Here is a 15,973-nt window from a genome sequence, read left to right as displayed (position 1 = left end):
GTCTCTGGACTTTTTCTAGTGCCATGATATCTATCTTTAGAACAGGCGCCCAATATTATATAATATAATGTGTTACATATTAGTATTCCATAGGTGGTATAGAACATTTTAAAGTATACTTTGTCTATTACCTTCTGTTTTATTTCCCAGTTTTAATATTGTGTAGAGTTTCAGAATATGCAGTCAGTAAATAAATTATGATAATTATAATAGTTATTATATGCATTTCTTGTGCTCTCTTACATGTTATATGACTGTGCCCACATCAGTATGGGATTCTATTTGTAGTTACACCAACACTTCTACGTGCAATGTATAGAGTTCATTACCTCACAATGGTTTATTCCCACTTGACATTTTTTAACAGCAGCACCTGTATTCGATTTGTAGCAGTCTAATCCATCACATGTAAATGATCGACATGTTTTATCCTGAGGAGATAGATATAAAGGAAAATAACTGACAAGCTCACAATCCTTGTTCATTTAAAACCCCTTCAATAGTGATTGGTTAGTATGTTTACAAGCCCAAACTTGTAAATCCCGACCTGCATTGTTTGAAAGACGACCAAAATGTGTCCTGAAACACTTAAAATACCACAGAAATTAATGAATAATTAATTCAATAAAGCTGTAGACTCATATAAACATAAAACAGCCACATATGCTTCTCTCTCATTTGCTATGAGTGTGCAATGGGAGGAGAATTAATCTGAGGAAAAGGCCTGAATGGTGGCTACTGGAGAAAATACCAGAATGTATCAGCATCACTGAGAAATTACACCATATTTTAGTGTCATATCGGATACTACATGTAGCTCACAGCAGTGTCTGTACATGACGTGAGCAAGTGCCGTAGGAATAATGACACCATTCACTGAAATTCACTCAGTTCTGGAGCATATTTAAACTGGTGAGTGGTAAAGGTTTACAATATCATCCCGTTTCCCTGAAAAAGTCAAAACCAGTTAAAAATTGTGTATATAAATCTAAGCGTGTGTATGACATTTCATATTGCCCTAGTTAATGGAACCTAATGGAACCTAAAGGAATCTTGTTTGTCACATGTCATTTGTAGAATCTGGACTTCAATAAATAGTGAGATTATTAGTTACTGATCAACCCAAGGACCAAAAAGGCAACCTGATGCTTTTTTTTTGTAACTCTTTATTTAGAGTTTAACATAGGTAAATGTCACTTCGCAGTTTTGCAAAATATAGCTGTAGTGTTCTTGTGAACTGTTGGTATTCTGTTAATTAGCACATATTGGTAATACAGATTTTGTTGGCAGGTTTTTAGCCAGATAAAGGTTTGTGATTGTTAGGTTGCGTTCACCTCAAGAGAAATTATATAAATCATCAACTAAAACCAAAAAACAAGCATCTTTTATATTTGAAATAACATAATTCACTAATTTGGTACAAACACTTCATTTGGTCTTTACACATATTTGGTGGTTTTGGCACCCATTATTAATCGTGTATTATGTCCATTTACATCCATATTTCCTATCCATTTGCATCGACATTTTACAATTATTATTTTACAGATACATTTTCATAGTTTTAACATCCTAGCTGCTATTCTAACAGATAAAAACATTGGGCTGTGGGGGGGGGGGGGGGGGGGGGGAGGGGGGTGGGTGGAGCCTAGCTTCCATACTGAGCAGACGTGCCACAATTGAGATCATGACCAAAATCACAGATTTGGGGGATAAACCCCAAAAAACTCAGCACGTCCACCTTCTGGAGGGCTACCAGCAAGCAGGGGACACCCGGGCGCACTCATCGCTACCTGAATCATGTATATTCCCACCCGGGAACCCGGAATACTCTGTTGAAGCCTACAGAAATTCGAGCCGGGGAGAGGTGACTGCTCTCCTCGCTCATGAACTCGCACAGATATCCCTCAGCGCTCCTGCATTCTATCCCACTCCCTTTGGACCATGGGGGACATCCTGGTTTGCACTGGTCATCTGGAACACCCTGCTCGGATCGAGTTTCAAGCCTTGAACACCGCACATGTGGCAAAGGCCTCCTGCAACGCACTCAAGATGGAGTCCGCTGACTCACTATATCTACACAGCATGCTCCCAAGCCAAAGGCCCCAACAAGGTACTGCCACTGACTCCTTGCAGCGCTTAGAGGCAATATTTCTCTGCTTCTGGGAGAGACTCAGGGAGCGCGGACAGGCTGCCAGGAACAAGTCTCGAAACAAGCCAGCCAGGGGTTAACAGGGTGGCATGCAGCAGGGAGCGAAGGGGTCACCATTGGGCGCAGCACCCGTACCCCCAACAACTCTCGCTCTCCATAGCCCACCCGGGCTGAATGCCACAAGGGCTAGGACCTGGAAGCATCACTCACACCTGCGGAGGCGCAAGTTCCATAAGCGTCAGCAGACCACCAGGCCCTCCGGTACTCCCACAAGTGGAGGAAACTCAGACTTTGGAAGCCACCGAGTTTGTGGCAACAAGATGCAGGCCTCTACACCAGCCTGGGGCTGGAGGGATACCCACACCCGCGCAGCAGCGGGCCTCCGAGGCACACCAGCAAACTCCAATTGTTTACCAGCAGAGGGAGTCGGATGACAGAGACAGTCACAGGCATGCTATCCTGTGTCTCAAGTGAGCTCTTCTATATTGCCTTCTTCCCTACATTACACTGGGGTGTAGTCCAATTTTCTTATAGTAGATATCTCCTGCAAGAATGTTGCAGGAGCTGCATAATGTTTGGCATAAATATAGTCTGGGCTGGTATGGTATGGCAATGCTGGATGGACCCTGTTCAGGCAGGTAATTAGAGACTGAGCAATTTGTTTACTTGTTTTGTGATTTGTATATGATGTATATTTACTTTTGTCCTTAGCTCTATTTTTCTGACCCTTGGCTTTATTTCATGACAATGTCTTTGAAACATAGAAACATAGAATGTGATGGCAGATAAGAACCATTCGGCCCATCTAGTCTGCAAAATTTTCCCAATACATCCTTTGGATTTGGCTTATGTTGTGACATTGGCTTTCTCATTAGAGTACTGCATCTTAAGGTCCTATCTTGACATTCATGACAATGTCAATTAACCCCTTTATGGACACAACTTATGGAATAAAAGGGAATCATGACGGAATAGTTCTGTCATGTGTCCTTAAGGGGTTAATGACTTGAATGTTCTTTGTATAATTTTGTAAATAAACAGGTCACCAGAGAGCTCTTTGTGCCATTACTGTATGCATGTGTATACATTGATCATATCCCTTATTAGAAGTATTTTTATAGAATTTTATAGACTTTACAAAGGTTTTAGACCTTGTTTAAAACTACTATCTTTCATTCCCATTATTTAATGTAGTTTACTTTTTTGTCTTCAATATACTTACACTGTATGCAATTGTGGTGGTTGTCGTTGTTGTAGTTGTTGCTGTAGGCACAGTCACAGTTGACATTGGCGGTGTTGTATTATTCTTCATCATATCTAGAACAGAGGAAAAAAAGGAATACAATGTCAAAATCAAAGTAACAGAATATTTTATTATCCATGTGATGTGTGACTCAGATTACAAGAATAGACAACATAATTGTACACAGTGGCGTACACACAACCCATGGGGCCCCGGTGCGAAAACTGATCCGGGGCCCCCCCCTCCCCCCTCGCGAGCGCTTACTCTGCGCAGGCTGGGGCCGCAACACATGGCGGCGGGCACCTGGTCGCAGGGCTGCGACCCGTGCGACCGCGGTATGTATGCCAGTGCATGCATAAACACATACACTTAAAGGACCACTACAGACACCCAGATCACATCAGCTCAATGAAGTGGTCTGGGTGCCAGGTCTCTCTAGTTTTAACCCTGCAGCTGAAAACATAGCAGTTTCAGAGAAACTGCTATGTTTCACTGAGGGTTAATCCAGCCTCTAGTGGCTGTCTCATTGACAGCCGCTAGAGGATTTTCTGCGATTCTCACTGTGAAAATCACAGTGAGAAGACGCTGAACGTCCATAGGAAAGCATTGAGTAATGCTTTCCTATGGACGGTTTGAATGCGCGCGTGGCTCTTGCCACGCATGTGCATTCGGAGCTGAGAGGCGGATGGGGACGGAGAGATCACCAGCATTAAGGGAGTCCGGCGCTGGAGAAAGGTAAGTGCTTAAGACACACACACACACACTCTCATGAACAGACGCACACATTTACTGACAGACACACACAAACATACTCAGTAACAGACACACACACTAACACACACTCACTAACACACACACTAACACACACACACACACTAACACACACACTCACTAACACACACACTAACACACACACACACTCACTAACACACACACTCTAACACACTCACTAACACTAACACACTCACTAGCACACACACTCTAACACTAACACACACATACACACTAACACACACACACTCACTAACACTCACTAACACTAACACACTCACTAACACACACACTCACTAACACTAACACACTCACTAACACACACACTCACTAACACTAACACACACACTCACTAACACTAACACACACACTCTCTAACACTAACACACACACACTCTAACACTAACACACTCACACTCACTAACACACTAACACACACTCACTAACACACACACTCACTAACACTAACACACACACACACTAACACACACACACACACTCACTCACTAACACTAACACACACACTCACTAACACACACACTCACTAACACACACACTCACTAACACTCACTAACACACTCACTAACACACACACACTCACTAACACTAACACACTCACTAACACTAACACACTCACTAACACACACACTCACTAACACTAACACACACACACTCACTAACACTAACACACACACTCACTAACACTAACACACACACTCACTAACACACTCACTAACACACACACTCACTAACACACACACTCACTAACACTAACACACTCACTAACACACACACTCACTAACACTAACACACACACTCACTAACACTAACACACACACTCACTAACACACTCACTAACACACACACTCACTAACACACACACTCACTAACACTCACTAACACACTCACTAACACACACACACACTCACTAACACTAACACACTCACTAACACTAACACACTCACTAACACACACACTCACTAACACTAACACACTCACTAACACACACACTCACTAACACTAACACACTCACTAACACACACACACACTCACTAACACTAACACACTCACTAACACTAACACACTCACTAACACACACACTCACTAACACACACACTCACTAACACTAACACACTCACTAACACACACACTCACTAACACTAACACACACACTCACTAACACTAACACACACACTCACTAACACACTCACTAACACACACACTCACTAACACACACACTCACTAACACTCACTAACACACTCACTAACACACACACACACTCACTAACACTAACACACTCACTAACACTAACACACTCACTAACACACACACTCACTAACACTAACACACTCACTAACACACACACTCACTAACACTAACACACACACTCACTAACACACTCACTAACACACACACTCACTAACACACACACTCACTAACACTAACACACTCACTAACACACACACTCACTAACACTAACACACACACTCACTAACACTAACACACACACTCACTAACACACTCACTAACACACACACTCACTAACACACACACTCAAACTTTTTTTTTTTTTAATCCCCCCAGCCTCCTTACCTGTGGGAGAGCTGGGGGGATTCCCTGGGGTCCAGTGGTGTTGCTGGCCAGGCTGTCACCCGGCTGGCTGGCGGGCGCGCGAGGGAGCACTGTCCCCTGGGTGCTCCCTCTTCAGCTCCCTCGCGCGCCGCGTACTGATGCCGGAGCCGGAAGATGACGTCATCTTCCGGCTCCGGTTTCAGTGCGGTGCGCGAGGGAGCTGAAGAGGGAGCACCCAGGGGACAGTGCTCCCTCGCGCGCCCGCCAGCCAGCCGGGTGACAGCAGGGCCAGCCTCGGGGGGCCCGGAGGTGGCCGGCTCCTGGGCCCCCCAGCAGAAGAGGCTGGCCCAGTGACCTACATACCTGGGTCGCAGGGCGGCCGGGCCCCCTGGTGGGCCGGGCCCGGTCGCAGCCGCGACCCCTGCGACCCTGGTATGTACGCCACTGATTGTACATGAAGAGTGAATCTCATATCTTTAAGTCACATACACTACGAATATGTTGCTGATGGTGAATGTATGTTCATCTAAGAGTTTCTTTAAAATGTGTTTCCTAACAATCAATGTAAATGTGCTCAATGAGGTTATTGATTATTGAATTGCCATTGGTAGCAAGAGCCCCCAACATTAACCTTGGCACACCAAGCTGACTCACTACCTCCAAAAATGCTCCAGAACTGCTGAAAGCTGTTGTAGAAAGTCTCACTGTGCCTCTGACTTTCTCCACTATAAATTTATGCTTCGCTCATAAAGCTTGGCTCTTTCCTCTGCAAAAGTAAATTACTTCAATACCCTCATAACCACACTCTCCCATGAACCCAAACAACTATTTCACACATTTAACTCTCTTCTTCGCCCTATTGTTCCTCCTCCACCTACTAACTTGACTGCCTCAGACTTTGCAACTCACTTCACTAACAAGATCTCTACAATTAGGGATAAGATCTCTCATCTTTCTTCTTCCCCTTACAATACTTCCCCTAACCTCACTCTCTCTGCTGTTCTATGTTCATTGGCACTCGCTACAGTGGAAGAGGTTTCTGCTCTGCTCCAGTCCTCAATTCTCCTTGACCTTTCTGCGGCCTTTGACACTGTTCATCATCAACAGCTTCTTCTCATCCTCCGCAATATCGATCTACAAGATATTGCTCTCTCCTGGTGCCCCTTCTACCTCTCCCAGCGCTCTTTTAGTGTTTCTTTCTCTGTCTCTGCTTCTTCTCCCCAGCTCCTCTCTGTTGGTGTCCCCGAAGGTTCAGTCCTTGGTACCCTACTGTTCTCTATTTATACTGCCTCCCTTGGTAAACTCATTAGCTTCTTTGGCTACCAATATAATTTCTATGCGGATGACATGCAAATCTATCTGTCCTCTCCTAATCTCTCCCCGTCCCTCTTCACTAGTGTCTCTGACTGTCTCTCTGCTATTTCTAACTGGATGGCTGCCCACTTCCTTAAACTCAACTTGACCAAAACTGAAATTTTGGTCTTTCCTCCCTCAAGTGTTACTACTCCTGTGTCTCCCTCTCTCCAAGTCAACGGTGCTACCATCAGCTCCACCACGCAGGCTCACTCCCTAGGTGTTCTCTTTGACTCCAATCTCTCCTTATGCCTCATGTTCAGTCTATCGCCAAATCCTGCCGCTTCCATCTCAAAAACATTGCGCTCATCCGACCCTATTTACCGCCGGATGCGACGAAGGTTCGGGTCCATTCCTCTGTCCTTTTTCGGCTTGACTACTGTAATATGCTTCTCAGTGGTCTCACGTGCTCCTAACTCGTGCCATTACAGTCCACAATGAATGCGGAGGCGAGGCTCCTCTTCCTGTCCTCGCGCACCTCCCATGCCTCACCCTTCTGTCAGTCCCTACATTGGCTTCCTGTAAGATATAGGGCTCAATTTAAAATTCTGGTTCTTGCTTTCAAATCTCTGCATAATGCTGCTTCCACCTATCTATCCTCCCTAATACACAAGTATAAACCCGTCTAGGCCCTTACGCTCTGCTGAAAACTTACGTCTATCTTCTGTCTGTACTTCCACCTCTGATGCTTGCCTTCAAGACTTCTCGAGGGCTGCACCATTCCTGTGGAACTCACTTCCCTCCTCCGTTAGATGCTCACCTAGTCTCCACACCTTCCAAATATCATTAAAAACCCACTTCTTCATAAAAGCATATCAACTAAACTGTTAATAGCTCCCGACTGATTCTTCTCTTGCAGCTGTCATTAGTCTAATACTATCCTTACCTTTTGTGTCACTTTACCCCACTCCCTCTAGCATGTAGGCTCATTGAGCAGGGCCCTCAACCCCTCTGTTTCTGTGTGTCCAACTTGTCTTGTTACAACTACATGTTTGTTCGTCCACCCACTGTAAAGCGCTGCTGAATTTGTTGGCGCTATATAAATAATAATAATAATAGGCTGCCATTGAGTATTATCTTTTTTAAACAGCTTGCATTTTAGCTCATGAAATATCTCATGGGCTAGTTAGTTGCTGTCAGGTCAATATAATATATTTTTATCTTAGCTGCCTGTGAATACCTTCAGACCTAGCTCACCCATGTTGTTGCAAACTTTCTTCTTAAACCTGGCTGATTACCTAAAGTTTAGTTATTCCTCCTTTGGTGACATTTGTTACCACTTGAAAAATAAACACAGTTCACAGTGAGCTTCACCTTCAAGTGGGGTCGACTGTGACACTATTGTTTTGCTATCCCATGTGGACCTTTGATACGTGGTTGCTTAATGGTGTCAGGTCTAATGGTAAATGTAAATGAATGACTTGCACAGTGACAAAAAATGGCTAGCATTGGTTTACCATAATTAATGTTATCCAAGTTTATTAGGCAAAGATTCATTACAATGATGCCTATATTTGCAGTGTAGTTTAACCATGGTATCAGACAATGGAAATATATATAGCTTTTCAGAGCAGTGACTTGTAAATGATCAAAGGAGTGGTAACAAGATAAATTATGGTTTTGCATGGACATTGTTCTTACCATTACTCATGACATTTTCCAAAGTGAGACACTTAGATGTGTTACAGCAATATATAGAACATCCATTCATTGAAGTTCCATTCTTCATAGTCTCATTTTGGCCACAGCGATGATGAATGCAATGAGCTCCACACCTTGCTTCGTAGTAACTGCTGTTATGACTGAACATCTGAAATGGATGTTAAGTTTGATGAATGCACATTGCTTCCAAGTGTTTTCTTGCATTACCAACAAACAATCTTATATTATTCTATTCTATTAAAGAAGCATATCATAGGTTTCATATACTGCATTGCAAAACCAAAGGAAAAAATATAATGGCATGCTGTGCTGTGGCCCCATAGGAATGAGTGAACTAATGAAAGTCAACTGGGAATTAACTGAAAAAAGATGAAATATCAAAACATGTATATTAGATTTCAAACTGGCCAAGAAATATCCATCCATTCTTTTTTTAGCAATATATAATATATAACATACACCTCTCTGATATGCTTAGAAATACATTATATTTACAAAAGGCTAGTCATATAATTCTTCCCAGTTTAATAAGGCAGAACTTGGTACATAGTAGGATTTGTAGCAGCTCGGCCCTTATCATTATTATCAATATCCACATGTACGAGTACACTGAAAACCATGGAATTCTTAGGACCCGTGGTACATGTAATGGCAGAGGTCCAGACTCCATATTGAAAGTAACAGAAGAAAATTTGTGAAAATGGAAACACAATAAATAATCACCTTGTGTAAAAGGTTAACATGTCAATACAATTTCAAATGCTTTATTTCAAATTATATAAAACTCAACAAATTATGACCCCACACATTTGGATATATTAGATTTTTTTTTAAATTATCCGATATGTTCCTGTTGCAATAGGTTCTTTAGAACCTAGAGCACTTGTTACATATCTAGTTAGTTATGTATTCAACTGTTACTAAACAGTTTATACATGGTGACATTTTCCCACCTTTTCTGTAAGACACCAAAATCATCAGTATTTCTGTCACTTCATAATCCCCTTTTATTACTCCTTTTTTCCTGACAATTTTACCATTGATTACATTCACAAAGACAAAAGACAAAATAATAATTTATCTAGGAAAAACAGTCATTCAGAATTTTAAGGATTTTTTTATTCTGTAGAACCAAGAGAAGACCGAAATTGCAATTCAGTTCCTGAACAATATGTCCTAAAAATAAAGTGCACCCTTGCATCTCTTTCTTACACAACAACAGTAGCACTATTGCATCTTTTTAATAGATCAACAGTGCCACTATTTAAAACATGGGTGTCCAACCTTTTGACTTCCCGGGGCCGCATTGAGCGCTTGGGCCACACATCAAATATATCATATAGATTATAGACTCCAGGGGGCCCGGTCACACTGTGGACCCCTGCTGTTACTATCAGATAATTACATGATTTTGCTATTACATGATGAAGAGTCATGATTTTATGAAAGACACGGAGACGAGTATTGCTTAACCCTTTCTTTACTGTCCACCAATAGCAGCAAAGAATATAAACAGTAAGAAAAAACGGTAACCATAGTGATAGACCACTCCCATACCAAGTCCCAGTATAATAGTCAGCACCTCCACACACAATTCCTCTTTCTTTGGAGATGCAACACCGAACCAGCCAACAGGAACCGGAGAACAGTCCAAACAGCGAAGGGCAAAACGTCCTAAAATCCAGCCAGATACTGTCAGGAACCAACTGCGAACTGGAACTAAACCAACGATAAGTGACGAAATGTCAACGATAGGCAGTCCATCACAGCACCATCCATAGATCTCCAGCTAACGTGGTGAAGTCTTGGGAAGAAGTGTGGATCTCTGAACAGCGTCAAAAGCGCAGAATCAACCTGTGAAAACATAAGAACAGCAGCCCAAACGTTAAATCGGTACTTAAACCAATTGCGCATGCCAAGACACAATATAGTGGGAATAAAAGACAACATAGTGTCCATAATGCCAGACTAAGAACCCCCCAGGCATATATAACATAAGTAGTACAGATGCACATAGCAGGTCATGAAAAGTGGAGCACAATGCAATACTCACCGATCTGGGATATAAACACAACAGGGGGGGAAGAACAAAGATAGAAAAAAACAATGTATAGGGTGGGACAATACTCGCCTCCGTGTCTTTCATAAAATCATGACTTTTCATCATGTAATAGCAAAATCATGTAATTTTATGTCAAGACACGGAGGCTCATATTGCTAGTTTAAAGCTGAGCAATAACTGAAGACAAAACGTGTGGCGGAGGCCGAAAGTAAAATTCCCTGAAGGTGGATTCTCTGGACCAGTCCACCATCCTTATCAGGTCTTCCAGGCGCGCTCCCGAAGATGCCATAGATGTGGCTGATGCCCCACGCGTGGAGTGAGCGCTAAAGATGGATGTAGCCACACCAGCCAGGGACATTATCCATTTCACCCAACGAGCCATGGTAGTGCTTGATACCGGGGCGAAGGGTCGACGAATCGAGAGAAAGAGCTGAGGGGACGATGCCGACCGATGGGCCTTCGTCCGAAGTTCATATTCTCTCAGGCCACTTGTCATAACATCGGGGTAGTTGGAAAACTCGGACACGATACTGAGCATATAGCCGTCTTAGTCCGTCTGGAGATGTTAAATGTCACCCCATCCGGGGTGAAAGACCTAGCATCGTAGTCCAGGGCCTGTACGTTCGAGACCCGTTTGCACGAAATGAGGCAGAACAGGGAAACCAATTTGTCCGACAGCTGTCGCAGAGTGAGTTCCGAATTAGGAGGCTAGGAAGTAAACAGTGACAGGACGCAGGAGACGTCTTAAGTAAGCGGCACACCAAAGGGTGTTGGCCTGCCGGACAGCCGTCGAAACTGTGGTGAGCCGAAGAGATGGCTGATCTATACAGATTAATCGTGCGATATGCCCAACCCGCTTCGAATAGTGAAGTGAGGAACTGGAGAATCGCCGTCACAGGAGCTGATCCAAGTCCCGAGCCAGGCACCAGCTAGTCCAAGCTCTCCAAGCGGTCCCATATGATCGTCTAGTGCCGGGAGCCCATGCATCTGCCAGGAGGCGTCGAGTTGCGTGAGAAACTCCTTGGATTTCCCAGGGGATCCCGAAATCCTCCATGCGAACCGTCCAGTAGGAGGGTGTGTCGTTGGCCCGATGGGTCCAGCAGAAGGTCCCGGTAGGGTGGTAGAAGTCTGGGCGCATCTATCGCCAATTCCAGGAGTTGTGGGAACCATGACTGGGTGCCCCAGAATGGGGTCAGCAAGACAAAGTCGGCCATCTGGCGTCGTACTTGGAGTAAAACCCGAGGGATCATGGCAAATGGAGGGAAAGCGTACAGGGGTGAGCCGGACCAGTCTTGCAGGAAGGCATCCACTGCTTCCGCAGCCGGGTCCGGGCGCCAGCTGTAGAACCGAGGCAGCTGGGCGTTGAGCCTGGAAGCGAAGAGGTCAATGGCAAAGGGTCCCCAGAGGGACGAGATAGTGGAGAACGCCCCTACATCCAATTTCCAGTCGCTGCTGTCTGACAGATAGCGTGAGCTCCAGTCTGCATTGGTATTGTGGAGACCGGGGAGGTATTCCGCCTGGACCATCAGATCCCTGGCCAAACAATAGGCCCAGAAGTCCTTTGCCAAGCGGGCCAGCATAGCTGAGTGCGTGCCGCCTATGTGGTTGACATAGCGAACTGCAGAGATGTTGTCCATGCGCAGTCTGATACACGCACTGACGGTCCCGTTCGCAAAGCTCCGGATCGCGAAGAAGCCGGCCAGGATTTCCAGGGCATTGATGTGGAGTCGGGATTCGGCCTCTGACCAGCAGCCTCCGGTAGTCCCATTGTTGCAGTGGGCACCTCAACCGTGGAGACTTGCGTCCAAATCCACCGAGAATTCCGGTTCTGAACCGAAGATGGCCTTGCCATTCCAAGCGGATAGGTTGTGGATCCACCAGGTCAATTCGTCTCGGGTTTCTGAAACCAGGGAAACCAAGCCCGCATATGAAGCCCCGTTGTGAAGATGTGCTATCTTCAGGCGTTGGAGGGCACGATAATTGAGAGGGGCTGGGAACACCGCCTGGTTTGGGGAGGCCAGTAGGCAAATAAGTCGTGCCAGGTGTCGCAGCGACAGCTGGGGGCGGGCAAGGGCGTGGCGTAGTTCCTTGCGGAAAGAACGTATTTTGGCCGAAGGGAGGCTGAGAGATTCCGCTTCTGAGTCCACCGTGAATCCGAGGAACTCCATGCGTCGGGAAGGGGACAGGCAGGATTTTTCCCAATTGAGGAGGAAAAACCCAAGCGAGAGAGTAGATCCGTCGTCCACTGTAGGTGCTTCAGGAGGACCACACGGTCCTATGTCATGAGGAGGATGTCGTCCAAATAGACTGTCAGTCATACTCCTCGGCTGCGCAGCCAAGCCATGGCAGGGCGCATCAATTTGGTGAAGCACCACGGAGCTGACGACGGCCCGAAGGGGAGGCATGTGAATCGCCAAGTGTCGCCTTTCCAGAGGAAGCGTAGTAAGTCCCTGAATGCCTCGGTCACTGGAACCGTTAAGTAAGCATCTTTGAGGTCGAATTTCGCCATCCAGTCTCCTCGTAGGAGTAAGTCCCGCAGGAGATGAATGCCCTCCATCTTGAAATGGCGGTAGTGTACTAGGGTGTTTTGGGCCCGAAGGTTGATAACTGGGCGCATCTGGCCACCTTTCTTTTTAACAAGGAAGATGTTGCTGAGAACACCTGTGGGGGACATCGGGACCCGTTCTATCGCTCCCTTCGTGAGGAGGGCCGATAGCTCCTCGTCTATTAAGGCGCGGTCTGCCCTTGAAAGTACAATAGGGTGAGGGGGAGGAATATGACACGGGGTGTTTACCAGTTCTATGTGAAACCCCCTCACTGTGGATAGAACCCAGGCGTCTGAGGTGATGTCTAACCAGGCATGGAAAAAATTACGGAGTCTGCCCCCTACACAGATATTGGAAAAAAGCTGAGGTAGGTGTAAGCTTACCGTAAGGGCGTCTGGAACCGGGGTTCCCTCGGAAGCCTCTGGAGCGCCATGGTCTTCCACGAGAGGGGAAGAAAGGGGACTGGCGTCTCGTCTCCTGATAGGGTGGTCTCTGGTTGTAGGAGCCCCGTCCCAATCCACGGGCGTGGTAGTTTGACTGGCCGGACAGACGGCCCCTGAATCTGCCGGCCCTGGTAGAGACCCGTCCCTGAAATACCCTCTTCATAGAGGATTGGGCCTTGTCCAGGGCTGTGAAAGCACCCACAAAGCGCCCCAGATCCTTAATAAAGGATTCTCCGAATAACAGGCCCTGGGCATCTTTGCCCGCCTCAGTGAGTGCGAGGTTAGCCAATTTGGGCTCAATTTTAAAGAGGATGGCTTTACGCCTCTCTATGGACAGGGATGCGTTCACACTGCCAGCTATGCAGATCGCTCTCTGTACCCAGCCGCGGAGTTCCTCCGGGTCAACCTGCCTGTATTCAGCTCTGGCTAGTTCAGCCAGGTCAAATAATTTAGCCAAAGGACCAAAAATGTCCAGGTGTTTGTCCTGACAGGACTTTAGTGTGGAATCTAATCCCTTGCGGGGATTCTAACCCATTTTGGAAAGAAACTGTGTAATTTTAGGGTCAACAATGGGGGTCTCACAGACTTTAATGGGAATCACGAGTCTAGGACATTCTGCCCTGAGTTTGTTGCGCGCCGCCTTACTAAGGTGGCGCCATACCCAGTTCTCAAGGTACTTCGCTACATGGGCGGCTGGGAGCCATTCTGCCGACCTCGGATGATGGAGAGCATCGGGGTCAAACATAGGTTCCCCAGACGGATCCATGAGGGTGGAACCCGCGGTAGCGGGGGAGACGTTGCGAGAGCCAATCATTACTAACCCTGATGGGGCAAGGGCAAAGGGGTCAGTGTCCTGCCCGCCAGTTTCATCATTGGAGTAATCTACGGACTCAGCTTCAGCCTCCTCACAAGACCCGATTTCTGAGTCGGAGTCACTCTCTGCATGTGCTCTGGCACATTTCCAGTGCCGCGCTCGTTCTGCCTGGTGCGGAAAGGCTCTCTTGCGTGACATAGGCACGCTGTCATGGGTGGATGTTTTCACACCAGTCATATTGGTTCTGGAGGCAGGGGGGCTTAAGTGTCTGGATTTGGCCGTAGCCTTTCTAGGAATGTCCCCTGTAGGGTTTAGAGCAGAACGCGCTAAGTGCGTTGTCGTGGCCAATCCCTCTGTGGGCACAGGGCGTGCCTGTAAGGCCTGAGAGATAGTCTGGGAAAGGGCCGAGGACATGGATCCCATGGCGGCCATAATGGCGTCCGTAACGGAGCGCTGCACTGCCAGGGCTTGGGCATCATCAGGTATCGACATAGGGTCACCTGCAGAGGAAGGGGGGCCAGAGCTGGCCGAGTTGGGGTTATCCAGCACATGGGGTACATCCATTTCCCCAGGGGAGAGTGGGGTGGCAGACCCTTTAGACTTGGGCATAATAAAAGGCTGTGAGAATAATCCCAATGACACAAATGAAAATTAATGATCAAGTTTAAACTGACAGAGGTAGCATCAACTAGCAGGAGTTAATCACCCCAGGCTAGCTATACTTTATAGTAGGGTAAAGTTAGGGAGCTCACCAGGATCCAGACCGGCAGACAGGAAGAGGACACGAGGAATAGCAAAAAAAAAAAAAAAAAAAGAGTGAAATAGGATGTAAGAAAATGGCCGCCGACAATCTCGCGAGATTCGCGGCAAAATTCTAACAATTCGCTGAATAACGGGTCGAATGTTCGGCAGAAAGAAGCGAATTCGAGTGATAAAATAGATGAAAACCATAGAAGGGGAAAAACAGCCGAAAATCGCCAGCCATTCACATGAAAAATCGAACGCGGCAATAGGCGAACCAGGTAGTGAATGAGGAAAACAAGCAAACAGTAAGGGATTCGTGAGAATAGCCGAACGTCAAGGTACATTCATGAAGAAACAGGCACAAAGGGCGCCAAAGAGACAGGGGAAGGAGTAATGGAGGCAAAAACAGCCTGAGAGATGTAAGTGGAAACGGAGGGGTTTAAGTAATAGGTGATACAGAAAATAATGCCAAAAGGGGTCTGGAACCCTGGGCTCAAAGATAACATACACAATAAAAATCCACATTAGGAAGAAGCATAATATATGGAAAGATAAATAAGTAAACCAAGAAGCTACAAGCAATAAGACAATTGAATGGTATAAGAAACCA

At 45.9% G+C, this 15,973-nt stretch overlaps 1 protein-coding gene across 1 annotated transcript in view; it reads right to left on the bottom strand.

Annotated features, from left to right (window-relative positions):
* LOC134592149 (uncharacterized) overlaps window positions 1-15,973 on the bottom strand; it is a 75,625-nt gene that overhangs the window by 5,220 nt on the left and 54,432 nt on the right. Inside the window, exons 6-8 of the mRNA XM_063444501.1 lie at window positions 8,734-8,902; window positions 3,375-3,469; window positions 330-431 (exon numbers count right to left, since the gene is read on the bottom strand). Coding sequence (XP_063300571.1) covers window positions 330-431; window positions 3,375-3,469; window positions 8,734-8,902 — 366 coding nt within the window. The remainder of the gene's footprint in view (window positions 1-329; window positions 432-3,374; window positions 3,470-8,733; window positions 8,903-15,973) is intronic.

Source organism: Pelobates fuscus, chromosome 1, assembly GCF_036172605.1.
Source record: "Pelobates fuscus isolate aPelFus1 chromosome 1, aPelFus1.pri, whole genome shotgun sequence".
NCBI lineage: Eukaryota > Metazoa > Chordata > Amphibia > Anura > Pelobatidae > Pelobates > Pelobates fuscus.
The sequence above is the reverse complement of the archived record's forward strand: the minus strand, read 5'-3'. Positions and strand labels throughout refer to the sequence as shown.